Source organism: Frieseomelitta varia, unplaced genomic scaffold (genome assembly GCF_011392965.1).
Source record: "Frieseomelitta varia isolate USP_RPSP 00005682 unplaced genomic scaffold, Fvar_1.2 scaffold_379, whole genome shotgun sequence".
Lineage (NCBI taxonomy): Eukaryota > Metazoa > Arthropoda > Insecta > Hymenoptera > Apidae > Frieseomelitta > Frieseomelitta varia.
This window is the reverse complement of record NW_025110122.1, coordinates 421,781-447,569: the sequence shown is the minus strand read 5'-3', so window position 1 is coordinate 447,569 and position 25,789 is coordinate 421,781. Positions and strand designations below refer to the sequence as shown.

Here is a 25,789-nt window from a genome sequence, read left to right as displayed (position 1 = left end):
AAAAAAAAAAAAAAAAAAAAAAAAAAAAAACGAAGCTATCGTTTTATTGTTCATGGCGTCGATACTTTTATTGGGTCATATAGTTATCCGTAATCCGTTATACCGCAACGCGACACTCGCGCATCTGTAATTCAAGCGTGAAGTAAATGCCGATGAGATCACGGATGATCGGTACATTGTCAATCTACCGCGTGACACATACCGCGAAGAATAAAAGCGCAACACACCGTGTCGCAGAGCGCCGTCCGCGTTTGCTACGTCGTTCTACCCCTCGAAGGTCGCGGCTGGTTGATCAATATTCATTTATTGTTCAGTCCGAAGCTGATCCGACTGATCGGTCATGTATGCCGGCCGAGGGTGTCTTCATAATTCAGACGCGACCCGCTCTCGCCCCGTTGCTCGATCTAAATACTCGCCCCGATTCCGCGAAACTGCACGCAAATTCCACGAACGTTACCGTTGAAACGTAAAACCTGACTTACTTGCTGAAGATTCCACGGCTCGCGGTGGAGCTCGGAAGAATTCGAAGAATCGAAAATTTGGAACACCGGGCGTTTGTAAATTTAGAGGTTCGAAAGTTTCTCTCGACGTCGAGAGATTTCAAGAGATTCAAGCGTGTCTTGAAGTTAAATAAATCAGAAGCTACAGTCCTCTCTGTTCGCTTCAACAGTGTTCGAAAGTTCATCGAGACAAAGTTGTAGACAATTAGGCAATCGTGGGATAGGTGCACGTGGGTGAGGAAAGCCGAGGAGTGTCACGGAAGCGTCGAGACAACCGATCCGATAATTACCAATTCATCGAGCTCTGGTGCTGGCTATTAGAAAGGAACGTGTAATTAAAGGGAGTAATATCACGGCTGGCGACGCGATATAATGCATTTGCATCTATTGTCGGAAACAAAGGATCACCGGGGTCGATTTAATTGGTTTCGTCGAGCGGCCTCCACGCGCGAGATCTCATTAGTCTGGCGCGCGTATTCATTGACACGCTTCTCATTCCTCGGCGGGCAACTTGCTGAGGTGACGGGGAGGTGACGTGAGGTCGGTGTCGGAGGGAAACGACGCCGTTCGGAAGTGGCCGATCGATAGCAAACGATTTACCGAAAGACCGATGGAGAAAACAAGCGAAACACAAGGGAGCGGCGAAAGGAGAGGTGAAACTGGAACATGCGAAAGATCAATGACTTACCCTGGCTTTTTCAAGTTGATTGAGGGCCTGCCTCTCCTTCTCACGACGCAAGCTCTCTTTCTCCTCGTCCAGCGAGAGATCCGAGCTCGGCTGTGAGTAGTTCGAGTCTGCCGAGCCCTGAAATACAAAACAAACTCGTTTAAATTCGCATCGCCCGGCGATATTCATTATTCGGCGTTCGGATCGTTATCGAATCGTTTCAATTCAGGAACGAGCTGCAACGAGCTCCTCCAACCCTTCTCTCGCAGTAATAATGCACCTTGTACCTTCTCTCGGTGGGTTCAAAAATTCCAAGAAATTCCATTTCCTCGCGATACGTTTAGTTAGTTTAAAAAAAAACGGTGTACAATATATCTAGCTAGCTTATTGGTTATTTGTATGTTCCATGGGTTTCGTGTTCGAAGGAGTTTGTCAAACGTTGGTAACTACTGCGACACAATTCTCGCGAGATTTGTCGCGAAGTTCGTGTTCCAAGAACTGGAAGGAGCCTCGGATGTTTCGCCCGCGGAAGCCTTGGCGAAGTTCTCAAGGGCTTTCGGAGTGTCGGAGACCATTAGCTTAAAAAGGAAAGTTTCGTCGGTTCTGAAGCGACTGCGGCCGTCCCACCTCTTTGCAAACATCTCTGCGCTAGTGCACAATGATCGATTGCTCGAATTTCTCATTTCGTACTTTGCTCTCTGCTACTTCAATTGCGTTCTTATGAAATTACTCGCGCTTACGCGACAGGATTAACGCAATTCGATTTCGTTTAAGAACAAGTGGAGAATATACTGCGGGGTAGTAGAAACGGACCGTGCTGAGTCAGACACGCGTTCCATACGCTTGTATCTTTCGCAGATATGTATTCCTTTTTTTTTTTTTTTAAGTTAAAGGACACAGCGTGGTTAAAAAATATTACAAAATGGAATTACAACCAATATTCAGTGTGCATTTAGTGGCGAAAGTGTTGACGCAGCGTAATGATAAAAGTACGCGTTGCGAACCACGGGTACCACGTATAGACGAGGGCCGGTTCGTTGCGATTTTTAGAATAATCGCGCGACGATTGGCCAAACGACTCCGGAAATTATCCACGATTAGGATTCTATCTATACGTTATATCGTGCGGCGCAATTGGTTGCGTCAGCTCGTGAAACGTCCTGCCAAACACGTTCGAGGAACAGCAATATCGTAACGCAACCGAAGCGCGTTGGCGACAACGGTGACAAAAAAGGACGTTGTATGGCCGATTAATTGCCGGCACGGGCGAATTAATTGGATCGATTGCGTCGAACGCGGTGGAAGACGTATCGATGTCGACCCGTCGGGACATCGGGAGACCTGGAAACGAGAGAAAACTCACCGAGCTCGAGAGAACGAGACGCAATTTCTGACAATTTTATCGATCGCCGAACGACGACGACGACGACATTGACGTATTGATCCGGCTTTCAAAGTCGTAGCTTTTACCTGCCCTGTAATTAGACGCTTAATTAATTAAATGCAAAGGATGGCGGCCAGCGTGTGTCGCGCCACTTAGGCGACCGTTTCATTTGCATTTCAGCAAAGTGTTGCGTTCGATGCTCACCCCAGGCCAGTTTGACGAATGTTAGACGATACTTCTGCCAGATTCTCACCCTTAAAATCCTCTTTTCCCCTCTCTTTCTTTCTCTCTTTCTGTCTCTTTCTGTCGAAACGATGAATTCATTTGGTCGAGGCTTGTAACCATGCCAACGGCCTTTACTTAATCGTTTCGCGTTCTACCAGTTCCCCATGCGTGACTGTATAAACTCGTCTATGCGTGCCACCGCGACCTTCCTCGATCCTTCTGGGGGATCCCCGGATGACTGGAACGCTTTCGAACAATTGCGTGCGACGAATCTTTCGACGGGGAATTTCTGTGTCACTGGGTAAAACGCGAATTTTTCTATACTGCGAATCTCTCTACGAGAGAGAAGTCAGGAAGTATAAACGAAACTGCCGCGTGATATTCACGTGATCGAATAGCTGCGGCTTCTGTTTATCGACTGCCAAATGCCGACAACTTCGGGGACAAACTTATGGGACACCCTTGCCCGATCATAGTCAGCCAGACGATCATATTTATTTATTTCTTCAAATCATCTAAGGATTTGAAAACTTTAGCCCTATCCTATTATACATTTTTATCAAGAGAGTTGCCAGATAACCTTGATCTTAAGTAGAGATATGGATATCTTCTTCACCCATTCTAGTTTCAAATCGTTGATTAATTTTTGGATCGCTGTGCCTCTACGAGTACGTTGGCCGTCGTCAGAAAAAAAAAAAAAAGAAAGAAAGAATCGTCAAACAAAATTGGCTGTGCTACAATCACGCTTCTGAAAGCACGACAGACATATCTGGGTTAAATATCCACTCGAAATCAGATTAGCCGAACTCGAACGGCTTCGCGTCAAATAACTTGACTCGCGTGAACGCAAAACTTCAAGCCGAGTTGCCTGAATTGAATTTGACTTAAGTGGCAAACAATGGCGTGGTACGATGGGGAACGTTGTGTAAACGTTGCGCTGCTTGCAAAAGAAGAACGAAGGGCGGACAGTATAACGCGAAACAATGTAATGAAAACCCGGCTTCGGCTAAAAGTAGGATAAAAAGAGGAACGCCTGTGTGAATAGGACGAAAACAGCAGCTGCAGGAGCAACGGAGCATATTGGAAACGCTCGGTTTCACGCTGAAAATGTAAACCAGATCGATTTAGATTGCAACGTAAAGGATCGCGGCTGTGCAACGATAGCACGCCCGGTCGGTTTTATTTCACGCCAGGCTGATTAATGTAAAAACTCGTACGACGCATCGCACGCCTAACGGAAAAATCCTTTGTAAAATGCGAGAAAATTGATGAAGACAACGCCGATCCCTTGCAACTGTTAATTTACTTTGTGTAAGGAGGCCGATTCATTGACACCCTTTGTGAAACGTGTCCGCGTTACAAGCATCATCCTCTTATAACCCTGTCTCTGTGTCTGCGTCACACGTTACAGGAAAAAAAAAAAAAAAAAGAAAAACTGAAAAGGAAAACAACGTTGGAAAGGGACGATTTTTCTCTTGGGAATATAAGCTAGAGTGATCACAATTAATTAAACAGAGAGAATAAAATTGACGGTGTTCGTGGAATTTTCAATTTAATTATCGAAGAAGTTGATCGAAGACCGGACGAGTCGTATTTTTTCTTGCATATTTCGAAAATATAATTCTCGAGACTCGTGACTTACTCGAAACAACACTTTCCCAATTTCAGTTGGAAATTCAGACGACGAAAGAATGTCAAAACTGAAGATCGTGGAACGCAACGGCAACTGGGAGAGAAATAGCGAAGAAGAGAAGAAACAAATTGCTGCGAGTGTTAAAGGAAAGACGGCAACGGAAAGAACAAGATAAAAATAGATTAAAAAGAATAACGAAACCTTTTCCCGCAATCCGGAAAGTACAGGAACTCGAAAACAATAGAATTGAAAAGGAAAAGGAGAAAAAAAAAAAAACGATTGTCAGCGATGTACCTGCGTGAATAGCTTGTTGTAGCCAGAATTGTGTTGATTGTATCCGATCATCGCCGGAAGCCAGCGCCGTCGTCGCCAGGGCCGTTGTTCGAGTGGCTTTTATCCACTTTGGCCGGGCCCTTCGACTCCGTTATGGCCCAGTTTCGTTCTCCGAACCGGGCTCTGTGGCACGATCCGTTGATCCGCTAAGCTCTCGCTTAGCACACGCTACCGCATTGCGTCTTTTTCTCCTCTGGCCTGTTCGTTCGTTCGTTCGTTCGTTCGTTCGTTCGTTCTCTCGAACCAAAACGACGTTCGTTCGCAGAAAGACTCGAAAGACGGCGGCAAACCGCTCTTCCCTCTTAGAGAATCTCGTCTTCGACGAGTCGTGGGATTTTCGTGGCGTGGCTACGCCATGGTTGGCCGGCGCGAACGCCGAACGCGGCACTGTAATTCCCTCCCTCAGGCGCTCTTCCACGACTTTTTCCGCTTCCGTTTGCAAGCCATCCAAACGCCAATCGACAGTTTCTACTCACGGCTTTCCAGCTTCATCGCACTGGAACTTCGACCTGGTGCTTCGACTTTCGCCAGCATCGTGGATTCCTTCGCGAGACGAGATCGCTTCTCGATGATCCTCTCTTCGTGTTCACCCACGAGGCTGTTGGAAAGAGCGATTCTTTGTTCAGCAGCTTGGTAACGAGATGGTTTTCGAATTTTCGCGAACGAACGCAGGCAACTTGACACGTTGAGTTTCTAGCGGAAATATCCTGTTCGTTTGGGTTAACAGTCTATATTCATCGAATCGAGGAGTTTTTAGACTACGAATATCAAGCTCGTTATTAAAAATATCGTGGAATATAGTTTGAATCTCCTAGTTACAATATTCCGCTTTTATTTGGTTAGCCTCATGAAATCAAAAGCGTTGGATTCCCAAGCTCTAACTAACATATAAATCTACACAATCCACAATATATTATATTATACTTCTAAAACCGAGAAGATAAACAATCTCCTAAATTTCGACAAAAGACACTCGCACATCTCACGATACTTTCTCTCCGAGTACTCTAAAAATTCTCATTTCTCTAGTACTCAAAGAACGATCAAGGAGAGAGTAACAAGAAGGATCTTTTCCGAATTTAAACAGCCAGCAAGCAAACAACTCTTTCTCCCTCTTTCTCTCTTTCTCTCCTTAGATAGTTTCGCGACAAAGAATCGTCCGATATAAATTTGCATCCTCTGGTTGGTGCTACGAGATATGCTGATATAATTGCTCTCGAAGAAGGGGAGAAGACTTAACAAGAGAAGACAGCGTCTTTGGCTGTGGATGGGATCTTCGGGACCTCGCGACTAACGACTGCGACTGCTCGCTCGTTAATTACGTCGTAGCAATTAAAGCAACGACGGTGAAGATCCACGTTGCTGTCCTGGCAGCATCCTCGACACGGTCGATTTGATCAGTCGCGGAGTCTGGTCACGTAACGTGGGAATTACCGGGCCATCGACATGCGTGTACAGTAAGGGACGAATGATCGTGAAACGAAGAAAAGTTCTACCGAAACTTTGATCATCAGCTGGGGAGATATGTACGTCGAGTAGCGTATAAAACTCAAACAGGTTAATTCTACGGCAGTATAATATTTTTTCACTGGTATTTTGATACATGCTGGAACGAACTGTTTTCATTTATCTCGCACGGACCAAGTTCTAAAAGTTAATTTCATTGTCCATGATCTACGGTTCGCTGATGTTATCAATTAATTAATAAAGAAAATATCGTGCAACACGAGGCGAATCCGAGGGAAATTAATATACGCTTTTGGGAAATACGGTGCTTATGTAAATGGACGGTGTGCACAAACCTGGTTACGTGTCACGGATCCACTTATTACGCGTATTAATAGACACGACCGAAGGATCGAGCTGGTAAGGCTTCGATTATACGTGGCCACGATGAAAGATCGTTAAGAGGATTCCAGACGTACGGTCGTAGGATGGATTACACACGCGAATACCAAGCGAATTCCTCGACGGTGCACGGTTCGCAGAAGGTTCGCGGAAAGTGGGTGTGAAATGAGACGTGAAAATAGAAATTGGATGACATTAGAGAAAATGTTGGTCGAGCCGTTACGAACAAACAGAAACGTCACGCTATTCCCTCGATCACCGCTGAATAATTAATTAACGAACTTCGCCTCCCGTCTACGTAAACAGTTCACAATCCATCATGAATCGAGAACAAAAAGACTCGGCTGTTTGAAATTATCAGAGAGAGAGAGAGAGAGAGAGAGAGAGAGAGAGAGAGAGAGAGAGAGAGAGAGAGGACAATCGATTCCGTTGACCCCTTTGTACTGTGTCGAGTGTGCTATCCTTTCGTAAACAGCGGACGATTATTCTTCGAGAGGCAAATGATTCACGACATTATCGCGACAACACCCGGTAGAAGACCTTGGCGCGATTATTACTCGAGGCGTTAAAACGAAGAATTCGGCGGAACGTGTCGAAAGGAGCCCTCGTTCGCGAATAATGGCAGTGTCCTTTGAAGAATAATAGCCTCCCCTTATCCGGGCGTCCTTTTTGTCTTCGCTCGAGCAACGACGGCGTAATTTGCCCGATGAGCGTCGACGATAAGCACCGAGAGTGAAGAAAGGGAGAATAGAAATGAGGGAAAATAAGAGAAAAGCTTGGAAAAATAGGAAGAGACGAAGCAGAGAGTGATGAGGCTACGCATCCGAGTAGCGACGTGAAAGTTTCGTCACTGAAGCGAGCTTACGAATCCACGAAACTCGACCGGGGACCCACTCGAAAGCGGAGGACGCTCTCGGAAGCGGGTCAACGACATCGTGGAGTGGCGAGTTCATGTTCATTCGATCGACTCGGCCCGCCGCCAGGCGTTATCAACATTTATCGAGAAGGCCCTGCTGCCTGCGTTCGTCCGTAGCCTGGTTTCTATCCCCGACTGTCTGACCAACGACTGAACGATTCTCCTTACTCCTTTCGGCGTGTACCTGCGTTCGATCGTCTCGCGCGGAAGTAGATAAGGAAAACAAATATCAACAGCTTGGAAACGTCGAAAAGTTGGCCGGGTGTTCGCGTGCGTGGTTCGTCGAGCCACCCGGCGCGACGCGTGTTCTCCTCCGTCGAGTAGCGTGAAACGAAATCGAAATTCCTCGAGGCGAGGTAGTACGCGACGCAGATCAGCAACGTGGACCGTTGAAATTTCTCTCGTCTCTTTTCTTCTCCTTTCTTTTTCTTTTTTTTACTCTCTCTCTTGGTCGGAGTACACTGAACTTACGAACGTGATACCGATCCGTCGATTCGAGGAGGGCACACCACGCGCGCGACTCGACGACGACCGGGGCACGACGTTTCTCCGCGTACTGACTGACACTCCACTGTCTGTCGTACGTCCCCGCGAACGCGAATCGCGTTCCTGCCTGGGTTGGTTGATACATCGGCCTAAGGGTTTGCCGACTCACCCGCTCTGTGGCGCCACCGAGGAAGCCGGACGACACCCCCGTAACTATATCGATCCACAGCCCCTCTTTCCGCCCGATCTTCGCCATCCGTTGGCGACCCACACGACAACCAAGCCAGGCCACTGCACCCTGAAGGCAACGTGTCCTATCAAACCTTGCGCCAACACACGCGTACCGCGGTCCCGTCTCTGTGCGAGTGTCTATGTACGTGTACGTGTACGTGCACCAGTGGAGGTGGCGTGGTGCATGATCGCGGACATAGCGCTTGGTAACGTGTATGCGCCGACGAACGACCGGAGTCGAATCGCGGAACCACGAGGCGTCTTCGCCGCCGTTCTCCGATCAAAGGTTCCTCCGACGGAAACTGTGTCATTCGGATGAATCGAATGTTTAGCCGATGGGTCATAGCGGACCGATTCGGAATAGACGCTAGCTCTCTAGCCGTGTCGCGTTGTTCGTTGATTCAAGACATGTTTTTCTTCTTCTCTTTTTTTTTTTTTTTCTTTTTGTTGGAGAGATGGTACATTGATTTCATTGATTCGATAGCAGATTCTTTTCGCCTTTCGGGTGTTTGGTAGATTTTCGAGGAGTACTATCGATAGATTCGCGTTTGGTCGTTGATTCGATAGCCGGTTTTTCCGTGTTGTGGATTTTGGATTTCGCGGTAGAATCTTCCCTTTATTTCTTCTCTTTTTTATTGAGAAATTGATTCGCTTGATAATGAGATTTCTTTCCTCATTGGGTAGAGAATGATCGTCGTTCGTGAAACCTGTATATTTCCTTTCAAGAGAGAGATTAATAAGTTTGTATTTAATTGTCATCGCGTCGGAAATATTAGATAAACTAGAATATTCGACGGATCAGTGTGAGAACGAGCGAAGGACAGGGATCAACGCTGACTAATTGAATTTTTGACGTTAATAATCGAGGACAAGCCGGATTCGCCAGCAAACAGGATTGATTCGACGTGGATTTCCAACCGGATTTCCCCGTGTTGATATCACGAAATTCTCGAGGAATCCAATTTACCAACAAAACTATTTTTCCAAGGGTTCCAAGCTAGTCCAAGTTTTTTTTTTTTTCCCAAAGTTATTACAAACGAGGAAAAGGTTTTTCCTTTTAAAATTTCCTGCCTCACGCGACTGAAAGACCATCACTACGTGAACGTCGTGACAAAGAACGTTTTGTTTCGAGCAGAGGAACAACGACCTGCCCTTGTTTCTTAATTAGACGAACGTAATTGGAAGATAAGATTCCCAGTGTTGGACGAGTTCGTAGATGCGCGCATGTCTGTTTCGTGTGGTTTCGAGTCGTGCACCGCAAACCGATCGAATCGAACCACGCTCGCGTTAAAGATTTATGTACCCGTTTGTAGATTGTGCTCGATGCGTCGACGAAATCGGACAGGATTTTTTTGCTCGTTCATAGCAAATAGGAAACCGACATGGAAGCTGAAGCTCTGCATTTAAGTCATTCGCTAGCATTGGGAACGACCTCGTTCCGGCCAAACCCGCTCACTTCACTTTCTCGTGGTGTTAGGATCTCAGGGAACGTCTATTGCACATCCAAACGATACGAAATACAATTCTTCAATTGCAAGCGATATTTATTTGGTTTGATTGATAATTACCATTCCTTAGACGATTTCTTAAATCTTTACCGAGGGAAATCGGAAGAGAAGAATGAAGAAGAATTTACTAAAGAGAAAAAAATAATTTCGTGAACGTCAATGACTGAGCACGACGAGAATTTAACGTCGAAAACTCATCGCACGCGGCATCCTTGAGAATGATCGAGCGCAGTAAAACTTCTGCTGATAATAGACACACCAGCACCTGGATATAACAGATCGTTTCGATGGATTTACAAGATAATACTAATCGTCGATTAGAAAATAACCGAGAGACGAGCAAGAAGTCTCTCGGTCGGTTATACGCGACGAAGGAAGCCATATCCAATTTGCAAATGATGCAAAACACAGATTGCAGAAGGCTGATTTGGCAAACTTGGCGACCGAGAGGACACTCGGCCGTCGAAGGACGTCGTAGCTATTTCAGTAGAAACGCGGTATTAGAGCATCCTGTCATTTAAAGTACAATTTTAAGAATAGACACGGTTACACAAGGCACGCCTGTGTAGAACAATCTGATCGAAACTTTATTACGACGCGTGCTACGTGCCGATCTTTCTCAAAAATTCGCAGATCGTGTATTTGTCGTTGTACGATCGTTGCGCATAATTAAATGGGATGATCCGTGTTGGACTTCTTTCGTTGGTCAATTTCCTGATTCGTTCGACGAGCACAGAAAACAGTCGGATTGAAAATGCTCGATCGACAAACGAAAGCTACCCTATTCGCCGTCTCTTCGATAAAGTGGCGAGAGTTAGTAGAAAAGTACGACGGTTCGTTAGTCTCGTTCTCGTTTACCTTCCTCCTGCCAAAGGGCTTGTAGTGCTCGTGTCTGGCTTGTCGTCGAAAATGCGCCATTCCCCGGTCTCACAGATTGCAAGGAGCTCGTGAAAGAGGCGGAGAATGCCCGCGTGTACGTTCCTCGATGCGAAGAAGGCTGAACGAATCGGTCGAACGAATTCCGTTTACACGATCGAGCTACGTGGATATCAGCGTTCGTCAGCTTCGCGAGTCCATCGACTTCCGGTACGAGACACGTCGGGTTCTGGTTCTAAACCACATTTATCACGGGCCGGCTGTCAGTTCGTTTTCACTTCACACGCGTGCACACGCGAGATTACGATCCCGTTGTTTTACGTCGCGAAACGCGAGGAATGCATCGGCGTTCGATCTTCTCCGATCCTATGATTTCCCCGATTTCTCTTTCGAATTCGAATTTGAACAAAAACTTCTGTTTCTCCTGCCTCTACAAACTCGTCCTCTGTGCAAGTACTCAATGCAGAATAAAATTTGTTTTCGAATATACGCGAGAGAAAGGAATCTCTATCTCTAGAATTTGTGGCCCCTTGTTTAGGAAATACTCTGACAATGCTTTGACCACGACTTTCTACACCCGGAAGCCTCGAATATCAGTAAGTGATTGGCAACGAGTAACAAGATACGACTGTTCTCAGGTGTATAGACAGGAACGATTAACAAGCTTGTTCGCGAGACGTCCGATCTTTGGATGCATGCCGAACGCGAAACGCGATTGCTCGTGACTTGTTCAGGGTATATCGAACGGAATCGTTGGCCTTAACCTTGGCTAGCGGAGCTTGAGTTTCAGTTTTCAAAAAGGAGACTGGCCACGGGTGCTACAGATTTTCAATTTGAAAATGATACGTGTAAGCTCTTGTAAAAAAGAGTATTACGCGGAAATAAATTATTCGTAAAATTGTCTACGGATACGTTTGTACGTTGCGTACGTGCGTGTGTGTATATAAAATATTTGCCAGGTTAACAACACCAATCGCAATGCGTTTTATCGTCAATTGTCAAGGACACGAAGAAATGTAATTAAAAATCTGAAAATCTCGTCGTCTGCCGTCGCGAATAATTGAAATGCTACAATGAAAGTTTCTACAGACATAGAACGGAGAGGTTTAACATTTCTGATTTTTAATTAAATTGACAAAGTGAATGTTACTTTGTCTCAATGTGTCTTCCGTGTTTCAAAGAAACCGCTCTTTGAAAAAACATTTCACATGCATCGGCCTAATATTACCACTCACCGCTGGCTAAACAAAACGTACGAGAACCTACCACTATCAGTTCAATGCAACCCACGCTCATTCATATCTGCCTACACACGACTGTGTGTCATCTCAAATCGAATCACCACGATACTTCGTATTCTCTCTACGTACAAAACGATTCTCCGACACTTTAGGTGGCACTCGGCTAACGCTGCGTGTTCTCGAGCGCCTTAAAATCCGCGTAGTCACGTGTGTTCACTGAGATGACTGGAAAACGAAGGGAGAACCAGAGAACTACAACTGGTCGGACGATTTACACGTGATGGGTGGATCGATTCGCGAAGGTTGAATCCACGTTCTGTTCTCATAGGTGCTCTCGGACGAGCAAAATAATCGGATAAATGCCGATGGAACTGAGTGCACGGAGACGAGAGGCCGATACGCTCGAACGTGTGCTACTGGTGCGACGAGTAGCTTTTGGAACGCATCACGACCTCCTCCGCTATAAATAAAACGGTGGCCGCCACACCGAAAACTCTGCCAGCCAGCCGAAGAGTGCTCGAGCCGTCGTAATTTTCCTCGTCGAACGCTAAGGAACACCGGCGAGAGGAATACCAGCTGGTTACAGGCGATTCCTCGAGACCGCGGTATGTGAATCAGTCTTGGTTGGCCGTTGAGCCAATACTCCCCTCGATATCCCATTCCGCGATTTAGGACGTGCATCCATCCCCATTCCTACCCCACTGTTCGGGACATTCTCGCTCAACGACGATTGGAAAATTGGAGGAAAGTTTGAAAATCACTTGTGGATTTATTTTCATTCTCGAAGCAAACGAGATTTTACGTTAAGCTGGCGTTTCGAAGTTTGGAATTTGAGAAGATTCGTCAGAGTTTCCTACTTGAAACGACGATCGTCAAATTAATTTGATAATCAGAGGATTATTCAAATATTATTTCCTCCACAGTTCTCGCGAGTAACCTTAGCAGAAGAATTTTTAGTTATTTTCTTTTCCCTGCTTCTCTAAACTTATGCGAGGCTGATGCTAAATTGAGACAAATACAGAATTCGAATCTATTAATCGTTTTGTCTGTAATTCAGTTAATTGTCGCATCACTTAAAAACCATTGACAGTATCTTTTGGAAGGAAGCCGGAAATTAAATCTTTCTTACTTATCAACAGAAGTTCGTCGATCATCCAAGTTTCTTCGTCGTAATTGAGAGGGTGACTGGTGAAAAAGATTGTGGCGAAAGATTAGAGACGTCAGCCTGCTGATGGCGTTATTGGAAGACTGGTTTGATGAGTTGGGTAACATCGGATACGAGCATTGTAGTCGATAAGTAGGTCTGGGTTGTGTCTAGGTTGAATCGACGGGCGTGTTAATAAAATTTGTCAAATCTGAACAGATAGGCCCACGCCAAGGCAAACAGTCCCTACGATATTGTTGTTTTTAACGACAAAAATTGACGAAACTGCCTATATTTGTCTTTCTAAATGCGTAATTTCATTTCGTCTTTTTGCTCTCGTTCGTCTCTTTTCAACTTTCGTGGAAATTTTACGCGAAACTCATCCTTGAACTTAAAGAAGAAGAAAAGAAAATATTTATTACAATATTGTTGAGTGGCCTGTAACTAAAATGACTAAAGTTTAATCGAGTTCGTTAAACCTTACTCGTTTGAAGAGAAACATTCAGAATAATATTTAACAATTTCAAAACGAGAGAGCTAGCAAATTAAGAAGCAGATAATCCAATCTGACGGTAAAGAGTCAGAGAGGAAAGATTCGAGATTACCCTCGCAGCGCGAAAAGTTTTTAAATTGATTCTCCTACCGGAGGGGAGATATTAAACCAGGAGGAAGGGATATTTTTCTAGGATTTAAAGTAGCGCGCGACATTAAATTGAAATTCTTCTCGCGGCAACGGTTAACTACTTACGTTTTAATCAGACACAGGAAATGCAGATTCAGCGGCTCGCTTTTCCGTCGGCTTGTCAAGAATTTAACTAGGTCAGCTTCTTGTTTTGTCGCTGGAGTCAAGACGCGACGTCAGTGATTTTCTTAATCGCCATTAGATTTTTCTTCTTCTTTTCTTCTTCTTCGATCAGCTGAATGAAAGTACAACTCAGTCTACGGTCTAGCATTCTTATCGTAGTGAGACGATGTTTCTCTTCTCTCTTCAGGCGTGTCTTGTGAATTATTTGATAAAATACCGAAGAGGAACTAGAGAAACTGCATTTTATCGTATCTTCGAATATTTCTACGACTTTAAATGCCAGACCCTGACTGCAGACCAATCACGCGCCTTAAGATTTTCGTGCCAACAGACACCAGCCTGACATTGCAGCTTGTCTCGGAAAAACATCTTTTACGTGATAAATCACTATTTGTCGTATGGAATTTCGACGTCGAATCACTTTACGACTCGTAAAATAAAATTTGATAATGATTTCGAGAGTAAAACCGACTGCTTTTAATTTAAAAATTATTTGAGCAATCGTTGCAACAAATTCCTCTTGTTTCGTTTCTTACGATTTATATAACCTTCACTTCAGTAATGGATGGTTTAATGGAAAATGTCAGGAAAAATCGATCTCCAGTTTCCTTAAGAAGGTAACCAGCGACTGTTTGGAATGGAAGCGCTTCGCACATGTACCCGCCACTTGTGATTGACCAAGCAAACCAAGAGCCACGGATATTCCTATTTCCCGCCGAAAGGGCGTCGATAATGTGGAACTCTCCTTTATCGACCTACGATAAAGCAACTAGGACGTAAAAGTCCATGGAAGACCAGAAAGAAGACCGTCAGATGACTCGAAACTGCAGAACGAAACCGCCTCTTTTATCAAAGTCCAGCAACGTCGTTCATTTTTACATTAACATTTTTAAAGAGTTAACAATTCTAAAACAACAATCGGAAGTCATAGACTCGATAAAATCGTCGGATGATCAAATGGCAATTGAAACACAAACAGCGGATAAAAAATCTGTATGGAAATTTTCCTTTTCCCATTAATATAAATTTGCTGTTATTATTCCACGAATATTTAACGGTTGATTATTCAACGAATCTTCGCTTTGTCAGAAAGAGATCTGAAAAACCTATTAGCGGGATTGTCATCTAGCCGGGGGCTCTTTGAATAATCGTCTCTCGTTATTGTCATCGGGCGGGAGCGTCTCTTTCTCTCGAAAGAATCAATGCTTAAATGTACAGCAACCAAAACTCGCTACCACTCCTCCGGATGAATTCACGGTATTTTTTAAGCGAACGCTTACTGAAACGTTTGTCGTTTTAATTATTCAACAGTTCTCCAACATCTCCACTCCTATTTCCATAGTAATTACAATCGCCAACTTCTTCACTGTGCCATTCTTCATCGCTATCTGCTCATCGGATCTTCGCCGATTTCTACGAATCGTTTCAATTTCGCGGAACTATTTCTATCTTCTGAATCATCCTGGATATTGAGGGGAGTGAAGTTGTTTTTGAATGGACAATTGAGTGATTGAAGTTTTCAGGAGCTTGAATGAGAAAGATATCGATTCAAGGAAATATTTAATTAGGTGTTCACTGTATTCCGTAGCTTTAGATTTTCAACGATTTCCGAGATCAAGAACATTTGATTGGAGAATTCAAATTCTTCTGATTCTAAAACCATTAAGTTCCAGCTGAAGTTCTAAATGCCAAGAGTAATATTTAGTAGAAAAATGTGCTACGTTCGACAACAGCACTGTGCCAAATATCAAGAATATCCAACAGCAAAACTAGTAGGTCCTGTTCGAAACACTAAAGAAGGCTACTTTCCGCAAATACCTAGCACTCGAAACATCGAAGATATTCAGTAGTAAAATTGCTACCAGTCTAAATCATCTACATTTGTTTTCTAACATTTCAAAGACGAAGAATACTCACGGAACTACAAATGACATCAATCCACCGACACAATTCGAAACGCTAAAGACAGCTAGATCCATATCGGTAACATTTCGAAATGAACAAGGCAAAATGAAAAAGTGCCGGCTAGAAAACTTTGTACCGCCCTGAATAAACAACGACGAAACAAACATTTACACCCACGCAATCAGTGAGCTTTTAAACGAGCGAGTGCTCAACCTCGAAGTGCAGCCACGAAATTCTCTTCCCCTAATTATTCAGCACCGCAAATGCGTGCAACGTTTCTCTGCGCTCGAAACACTTCTCTGTTATCCCTCCCCTTTGTTTACAGCGAGGTTCTTCTCGTCGGAATGCAGACCACAATACGTCACTCTAAAATTTCATTTTTGCGCGGGAACAGCGCGTGCACCCGCACCTGCTCTAGCCTAGGACTCGCGGTTACATCATCGCGGCGCTTCGCCTCCGGAAATGTAGGTCGCTTCTATCCGCGATAGCGAGGCAAAGCGGCGTGGATTTAGCATCTCTAACCATCGTCGTCCCCTCTTTCTGTTCTGTTCTGCTTTCAGCCCGGTTGGTTCTGTTCTATTCTCTACAGAGCGACACGTTTTTCCAGAAGCACGCGAGACACGACGATTTCGCGTGACACGGATCGCAGCTGCGACGCCTGCCACCGGCGGCAACAAGCGAAGGTCGGTGCCGTAAATTGTTCTCGATTGCGGCGAATTAGCGGACGATCGCTATCGCGCGGCACCTAAAAATTATTCTCTCCGAGACGATTATCGGCGACGAACGAGCGTTGCTCGCGCAATTCCGCTCCGCTAATACCCCTGCTCCGTTTCACTCTATCCCGTTGGATTGTTCCGCCGGCGCAATTAAGAAATTAAAAGGTCTCGCCCGCGATAGCGAGTCGCTCTGACGCAAACACGATTAGCAACACCACAGGGGACGGGTAATGAAAAGTTTGGAATTATTTCGAGTGGCGTATGTCGGACGGAGGGTGTCTGGCGTTTTTTCCACGTTTGAAATATACTTTGGAGTATTGGTTTTCACGTAACATTAATTTGACGCAGATACGTCTTAAGACATCAAATCTGAATTGTACAGTCTTGTCTTGCAGTTGAATGTTTTATAGAAAATTCTACCGACGAAAATGCTACTTACGCAACATACGAAATTTCCTTTTAACGTGTAGAGTATAAAAAGTGCGTGTATAAGTGAGTTTTTATATTCTATTCCATGGGCTGTTTCCATAGCGAATTGATACTTTTTTCTATTCTTAGTGCGTTTACTGCAAGTTACGTGGAACGAAATACTTTGCAGTATCGCACGTGATATCTACAAAGTAAGATATTTTATGGAGTAGGTCATTAATGGGGAGAACAATGTATAGCGTCGTGCAGAATGTTCCGTTTAGTTCAGAGTTTGATACAGTTAGAGTACTCGTACTGTGTGGAACGGCCTATACGTATACTCTACACATAGAACACCTATATACATGCACAACGTGTGCTGTATAGAATACTGTGTACACAACGTCTTGCACAAATTACTTCGTACAGAGTAGCCTAAATATACAATCCCCTCTACCCAGAGTACACACTTCTATATAGAGTTGCTTTATATTTCAGATGCAGAATTCCCAGTTTTCGAAATATTTTCGTTTAAAACGATGGTTCCATCGTTTCTTTCCTTTTATATTGCGAACATTTCGTCTAGATTGGAACGCACACGCTGGCTCGCGAAGGTATTCGATGCCAAGTATTATTCGAAATATTTCAAAATTTCGTTAACACCGCAATGAAGCGTAACAGCGTCAGTATTAAACATATTACAGAGTTGTGATACGAAAATTTTCTCTCTGGAAACTGTCTCGAATACTTTCACAAGCCTGTGTACTCCTCTTCAAGCATGGACAAACTGTCTGTTACAAACAGTGTACCTACTTAGTGTTTAGAACTGCTGGATAGTTTCTAGAACCCGGAAATTCGAATTGTATTCCGGCAGTGTCAATTTACTCGCGGGACTCTCGAGTTACTACGTTCGAAGAACAACAGCAAACTTCGCTGTTTTTGGTTGGCAGCGGTGAACAGGGTCCTCGTGGTAGGTTTTGGTTGGTTCGTGAAGGGCCAGTCGACAGACGGCAGATGGCAAGCACCTGACAGAGTTCCCTTTCGAAAGGTTCCTTTCCCTAAAATTCAATTCCCTCTTTCTCTCTCTCTTTTCTTTTATCTATCTACCTATCTCGATAGCATCAAAAATTTGATGTGTTGCCATCGTTTGACGAAATGGAACATCGCGTCGCGTATATATATATATATATATATATATATAGTGACACTCGCCCTTGAACCGACGACGAACAGAATCATACGAAGACGAATTAGATCCAATCGAACGATTAAGAACGACAGGCGATCGCTCGAGATGGAACAGATTAGGTAGCACAACCTGGATGAAGATGTTTGTACATTCACGTGTATCAAGACATTTTGAGACACAACTGAGCTGAACCTGAGAAATCCTTAGGGTACCATTAACTCTGTTGGAAATTTTCGAGTGACCAAAAAGAGGATTGGGTTTTCAAAAAAACGTTTGATATTTTTCTTAAACTTTAGAAAGTTCTTAACAAATTGCTTGTGCATTATTCCTCCTTTCTATAAATCTTTCTTCTTTCAAGCAAATTCCTTTCTTACGTCTCCTAAGCTTGAGAAAAAGATTGGAAAACGTAGGATTGAAATGAAATGTTAAATTAGACAAAATAGTCGTTTCCATAGGAAATATAATAGACGACAGCGATTTATTAAAACAACGTCGCGCTGGAACAATAGAAATTGCACGAATTATCACCAATTATTTTAGACTTGATAATTCCACGGTCGGATAATTATACGGGCTGGCTGAACGTTCCTCATTATCCCTGTCATCTTCTGGCGAGTCTGTACAATGAATATGACCCACGATAATAATTATACACGTCTCGCGAGGATCCCAATTTTGTGGGTCACTGACTGTCTTTCTCTTTTTATCCTGTCACTCTCTCTCTCTCTTAAGGTACCTCGTGTTGATGGTGTTGGCACGACGGTGGATGAAGAAAGGTGGAAAACGGTCCGATAATTATTGATCGTAGCTTTAGGCGTGCAACCAACCACATGCATGCAGTGTCGCTCGCAATTATTCGAACCATTTATATTTTATTCCACTCTTACCACAAATACGAAATAAGTATATACAAATAAGAAATGTAATCTGGATTTCTTTCGCCAACGCTGTTACATAAAAAGATCTATCCAATTATCGAGATAGCTGAACCACTCCGGAAGTCATGCGTAAAATCTTGAAATACCGTAGATCGAACGTGAAAAAAATTATTGCGTCTAATAATCCGACTCTGTTAGTCACTTTCATCGCCGACATAGATTCCTCCCGATGTTGCCTACTTTCGATCCGTGATTTCTTTCCCGGCTGTTTCATGCAAATTCCAGGATCGGTAAGATCCTTTCCTGTTCCTAGCGTTCGACAAGAATTATACGCGGTATACGGACTGGCTTGCACGAACACGGAGGGATGGCGGTTAGTGAAATCGGCGAGGAGAATTCCTGAGACGCCTGGAAACTCTTTTATTGCGCCGACTTTGTGCGAAATTTTGTCGTTTCGTAGAACTTTACGATCCGCCGGCACGATGACGAGAACGAGGACCGGGGAGGCCGATCTGTACTCGCTCGTCTACTCGCCTCGAATTACATAAAAACCCTCTCGTGGACCAACGAGGCTGGCCGAGAGAATTTTTATCGCAATTTCATAAAAGCGTATATCCCCCCTCCTCCCCTGCCTCCTCTGCCGAAAAATTTTATTATACCGTTTATTTTCCTGGGCAGAGAACACGACCAATGCGCGCAGGCAGTTAAAGAAACGGTCTTAGGATAATCCTGTCGTACGTTTTACAGCCCGCACTTACACCAGACCCTGTTGCACACCCACCGCGTCCGATATACCCGCGCTAGTGTGTAAGCGCGTGTATGCCTCTATACCGTCCAGCTTTCTCTTTTTATAGCCTTCTAAACACCGTGGCCCGCCTCCGCCGTCTCGCCGCAAAGTCACAATCATGTGCCGTGTGTGTGTGTATGTGTGTGTGTGTTGCACGGACACACGTTGCGTACGTGGGTGTAACGTGACCACCGGTACAACCTGAGAGTACGTCTGTGTGCCGGGAGGAACCACGGAGGCGGATAGAGATTCATCGGGGTACCATTTTTGTACGAAGTGAGAACCAACATCCAGTGCTGCACCGGAGGAGGAAACTCCGGAAACGTAAGTTTCTTTTCTTCTTTTCGTCGTCTTCGCGGATTATTCATCGAGGAATAATAACGATCGCGTGGATATTAAATTTTTTAAGCAAGATTAATTACGGTATTTATACGATGGAGGAAGACGCGTGGAACGCTGGCTCTCGTATAACGGAGTCGGAGATGGACCGACACGCTTCGCGGTTCTGTAGAATAGAACTAGACTCGAGACTCTCTTCTCACTCTTCTCGTTAGCAGAAGGAATATTCTTAATTAACAAACTGGGAATGAATTGTCAGATCGCGAAAAGAAGACGGAATAAATTCGCTCGTCCCATTCTAATGAATTCGAAAATTGTGTTAGAAAATTCGTCACGAAGCCTTGCTTCGTCCACGAGTTTTCGAAGACCGCGGTTGGTCGCTGGCTGTCCGCTGTCGTTCGTTGCAATAGACCGACGCGGTCGAAACTTTTTATGATCGTTTAATGTCCAAGGTAACGCGAGAAGTTATTCGGTTCGCCTCCCTTTCTCCAGGGAGGGACGCCTGTCGAGAACGACGAACGAATGAACGAACGAACGAATGCGTGAAACACGGTGATGTTTCTCGGCGTGACGCTTCGCGATCTAGAGAGACGCCTCACGTTTTGGCTCCTCTAATCACGGCCGGACTCGAAGGAATATCGAGGTTGCAGTTTCTCATGCAAATGGAGCGACAGATAAGCGAAGCAAGTGGCCGAAAGTGCTGGTACAGGCATAACGAGGCAATATTTTTCCGCGTTGCCCTGCGAATTCTCTCGCCGTCTCCCGGCCGCTTCTCCGCCGGCGTGCAATTCTTATTTGCTGCATTTAAGCGGATTTATCGCTGCCATTACGCCCGAGACACGGTTTATCAATAAACGTTGGATCCTCCGTCTTGGCTGTTTTGCCAAGAATTTCTCGAATATCGATCTCGAATTCGGCATTCTTTTCTCTCTTTTTTTTTTTTTTCTATCAATCTTTTACAACCTTCTCTGCGGGAATTTTCCAACGATGTCCAGCGCGAGTATCTAGTTTAAACGACCACAGATAGGGGGATCAAGTATGATCAATGAATTGGGAATGCGACACTTTTCACGAATTGGTCGCTTTTCTTTCAATTTTGCTACGAGGTTCCGAGTGAAAACAAGACGATTGAGATGTAGTAAAGCTTCTTAAGAACTCATTACATTTAATCTTGCACAACGCTACCTTTATAAAGAAATGAAATAAAAATTCAAATTTATCTGACCTTCAGTCTACCAGTCTTGATTATTCCATGACATACGACGTACAAACATCTTTGAAAAATAAGGTAAGAAATATACAATCGTAGTATCATCTCAGTCGTAAGAATCTCTTTTAACAATGAAGTTAGTTTATTTTTTCTCGTTGCTGTGAGTCATTGCTGATTGAGTCGTTGTAGTTACAGATCGTAGATACCTCGTAGTCATTTAAACGAACAATACGAACGACGTATCGTGGAAGAAATCGTATTCAAATGGACGAAAAATCCAGACGTGGCTCGCTGGCACGAGAAATCGCTCGATAACCTCTCGAATAACAGGAATCTGTTCTGTTACTCGTTGCTATAAGTGGCACGGGTACTCAGACACGCGCGCGCCACACAAATTACTGCGCTCGTTCCCTGTTTACAGTCATTGGCACGTAACTGCCGCGCGCACGCGGCCACGTTTGCACGCGCGCCTGTGCACGATCATCATCGCGCGCGCGGCTGCCCGACGAAAGAGAAAATCACTAACTAAGATCATCGTTCAACGCCGCTATTACGCAATCACGCTCCGCTATAATTTTCAATGCTCGTATAACTTTTATTAATTTTCTTTTTCCTCATCCCCCATCTGGAATTTCACTTTTCTTCCAGCTTAGATTCGTGGAGTTCTACGTAGCTCTCTGTGTCAATTCTCCCTCGATCCTCCCCCACCCTCTTTCGACAACTTTAATCTTTTACAATTTCACGGACTAATAAGCTTAACTATCCTGCTCGTGGGATATTAAAATTTCCTTCCTATCGATCTTTCCTTTATCGCGAATTCACGTTTCGTTGAAAACGTTTTCGAAACGAGAGGCGAGGAAATCTCGAGAACTGTGACAACGCTCGCGTGTAATTGATTTCACCGAGTTGTTTACGACTAACCAGCTTAATGTCTGAAGCATGGCCTTGTTCGTTATTCCGCCGTACACCAATTCACCAGTGTTTTATGAGCCATTTCGATTCGTTCTATACGCAAGAACCGTACGTATCGAGTAGAGACTTTGTTTATTGCGTCGTAAGTTACGCGAGTGAAGGATTCCTCTACTGTACTGAATATTTTCTTTCCTCGAAATTATTTCAACGGAGGAGCGGCTCCGATGAGGCAACGCACCCTCCGCGCGAGTGTTTCGCAGCATCGAGAAGTAATAGACACACGAAATGGAATCGATCCGGGGCTAAAGAAGCTGAATCAAGGACAAGAGAGAACTCGATTCAGCGAATTAATTACTCCTTCGGGAAGCTTGCCCACGCCAGCTTAATTACCTCCTTTCTTTACTTCATTTTTCTTTTCTGTTTTCTTTTTCAACACACCTGGCAGACGTACGTAACGAACGAAGCCAATGGTTTTCCCTACGTTTTCCACTTCTTCTTCGTTCGACTGCAGTTGAACAAACTCGTTGCCAACCGATCTCGCATTTCCCCACTTTGATCATACTTTGATCGTACTTTTCGCTCGTTAATTACCAGCCAGCCACCACTCGATCCACCGTTTAAAAGAAGCGGAAATCATTAAACTGTCTGAAACGTGGGTTCTTTTTTCCTTTTCTTGCCCGAGAGACAAGAACCGAGTCGTGCGACGCGGTATCGCGTAAAAATCAGATTCGAACGAGGAGCCGAAATTGCACGCGTTCTTCTCTCGGTGAGAGAGAGAGAGAGAGAAAGAAAGAGAGCAAGAGTCGAAAAAAAAAAGAAAAAAGAGAACAACGAAGCGATAAATCAAGCGGTCGTTCATTAATGTGTAAATGGCGAGTGGCGAAAGAAGACGTGGCCGGGGATCGCGGCGCGCGAACCGTGCGGGGCCCTTCGACTTTTCCTCTCCGATTCTTAGAACCGGCAATTAAGATCGAAGTAATTCCATCTCGACGACAAGCTGCGCGCAATCGCGTTATTTTTCTTTTGCGCTATTAACGAGCACTCCTGCGAGAATAATAATTTCATCGATTCCACTGCAAGTGTTTCGTCCTTCCTTCTCTTTCTTTCTCCTTTCTCTTCTTCCTTTTGCAAAACGCGCGCACGCGTGCAGCTGCACGGAGAGACAGACACACAAACGTAACGATGTTTGTCCGGCTGTCATTATGCGCAACCTAATTACCGGCCAATGATTTCACGGAACCATTTCGTCGTCCGAAATCCAATTGACGAGATGTCCGCACGATTGTCGATTCACCGACGAATTAAACGGCCCGAATCGCCGTCGCTCCTCCGAAACATTTACATATTTAATGCCAAGGACTATCCGAGTTACAGTGGAACTGTGGGCGTTGCTCGCGGCGGCCGTCACGTTTGTTTTCTTCCAGGAGCGGTTGTTTTTGACGAAGAGCTGCGTCGACGTGGAAATTATTGAGTCTCGTTAACGTAGAACGCCACCATTCTCCTTTCTTTCTGTCCCAGTACGTGTGCTTAGCGACTTGAAATATCTCGCGTGAAATTAATGGTCGTTGATTCAACGAGACGCTCGGCGAGGGAGGTTAAAATCATCGGCGAACAAATTGTCGTCGCTCATGACTCTAAAGAAATGCCCAAATATTCCCAATGAAACGTCGAGGAACGTTTCACTTGATAGAGGAACGAAAATTGGAAGAGATTGTAATTACATCGGGGAATCGATGAAAATCGATATCGCACGATAGTTTAATTGTTTAGAGTAGCGTGTGATGCAGCATCGTCTTTGTCTCGGTGACGATGCGCGTTCAAGCGACACGAAACTTTGTCGTGTATCATCGCGAACACGATGTAATGTCGGACTGGTAGAGTGACTCCAGCACTTGTGAATGACTACGCGTTTTATCGATCATATTTACGAGGCTTCCACTCTGTCGTACACGTTCATAGAGACGCGATAATCTCCGATTCGATCGCTTCATCCATCCACGATTAACGCGACGATCGTAATTCCGTCCCATCCGACGAGATCGTCGACCATTTTTCCTAATATCTCCTCGGGATTTTAAGATTCTTCTCCAAGTGCCTGTATTACCATGCAATTGCCCGATCGTAAAACCAGGTTCGTACACACCGAAAAAATTTGCCTGTTCAAAAGTCGTTTGCGAAGCGACGAAGTTCACGTTTACCGAAAAAAATTTTCCTCGCGATCGGGCTGGATGGGCGGCGGACGCGCATCCTCCTCCGGCCTTGCTTTCAAAAAATCTCGCCAGGTACATTGAATTCACGCCGTAAACTGTCGATTTATACCGCGCGTACGCCTCTCCGTGGCAGATAATAAACCTATAGCCGCGATAAAGATAAACAGCTATCTCGGGACAGAAGCGTAAACTTCTACGAGGCAGATATATCAGGTAACGATATGCTTTTTAAGGTGTCCATTATTTTCCAACTAGTTAGCAACTTTCGAACTGAAAACGGGGCTATCGATTATCGCGCGCCATAAATATCGTAACGATTTCACGGAGCCCTAGATGACCGCGTGTATCGGCAACGATCGGGCCTCTCCGCCGGAACGAAACTGGTCCTGGATGTTTGACGTTGGCTGGCGCGTATCCAAGCTACGGCCACGCCATAGGAGAGCACGTGGGTGTTTTAAAGGCACCTCTGCGCGTTCGGGGCGCGCGCGAATCGACTTTCACGAAGCGAATCGGCCGCGCACAGTGTGAGTTGACGATCGACGCACACCCGTGCATGGAAACCCGTTTGCACGTTTGTGTGTTTCCTGCTCGCGCGGTTCACCGTGTCGCCCTTAAATAACGCAATTAAAACGTTCCTTCACGCGGCAGAGTCGCCGAGGAATCACTTAGGTCCGGGCTTTATCGCGGACGGATGAAAAAGTCCACGGGTAAGACTGGTTCCATTACCGGGGCCCTGGGACAGCCACGAAATTAACTTCAACGCGCGAGAAACCTCGCCAACCGAAGGATCGGCGGCCGTGATGGGATTCCACGGGGTCTACACGCGTCCCCGCAAGACGCGGTAATTAATTGGGAATATCTCTCCTCCCGTAGGGGAAGGCAGTTGTTTAGCGGGGGAATTTTTGTTTTCCGATTCGCTTGGAGAGCTTTGTATCAACTCTCGAACACGGATGCTCGTTTGACGGGCAGGCGGGAAAATAATTGCACCGATTGTAAAATATTGACATAAAGATGTAATACAGAGACTTCCGGGCACGTGGAGAAAAAAAAAATCACTGCCAGATGTGCAAGTATAAAAGTATACAGAAGTGACATAACGATTTCAAACGCAATCGTTAAAATTTTTAAATTTGTCAAAGATTTTTATTGAAAACAGGAGCACGAGCTTCGAGTTTAACGCAAATTATTGCGTGTCGCCTATATTTAGTTGAGGATGGCGCTGGAATGACGTGTCGCGCGCGTCGAGAATCTTTTGTCTCAAAATTGTAATATTTTCTCAGTTTCAAGTACGTATATTTAAGTAAGACAAAATAGGGAAAAGAAATGATAAGTTTATTACTTCTCAATAATTTCTATCCAGTGATATCATGCCGACGAGTTCAGAAAGAAAGCGACGAACTATTGTATACGGTTTGGTCACTCGTTGTGGTCCGCAATC

At 44.8% G+C, this 25,789-nt stretch overlaps 1 protein-coding gene across 12 annotated transcripts in view; it reads right to left on the bottom strand.

Annotated features, from left to right (window-relative positions):
• LOC122531147 (voltage-dependent L-type calcium channel subunit beta-2) overlaps positions 1-25,789 on the bottom strand; it is an 88,822-nt gene that overhangs the window by 17,514 nt on the left and 45,519 nt on the right. For 7 of the 12 annotated variants that reach the window (XM_043658800.1, XM_043658801.1, XM_043658802.1 and 4 more), the window contains one exon: positions 1,189-1,305. In XM_043658800.1, the coding sequence (XP_043514735.1) occupies positions 1,189-1,305 (117 nt within the window). Of the gene's footprint in view, positions 1-1,188; positions 1,306-4,703; positions 5,341-7,674; positions 8,062-10,589; positions 11,460-25,789 lie in introns of those variants that run through there. The other 5 variants (XM_043658808.1, XM_043658810.1, XM_043658811.1 and 2 more) reach the window with 3 other exon arrangements.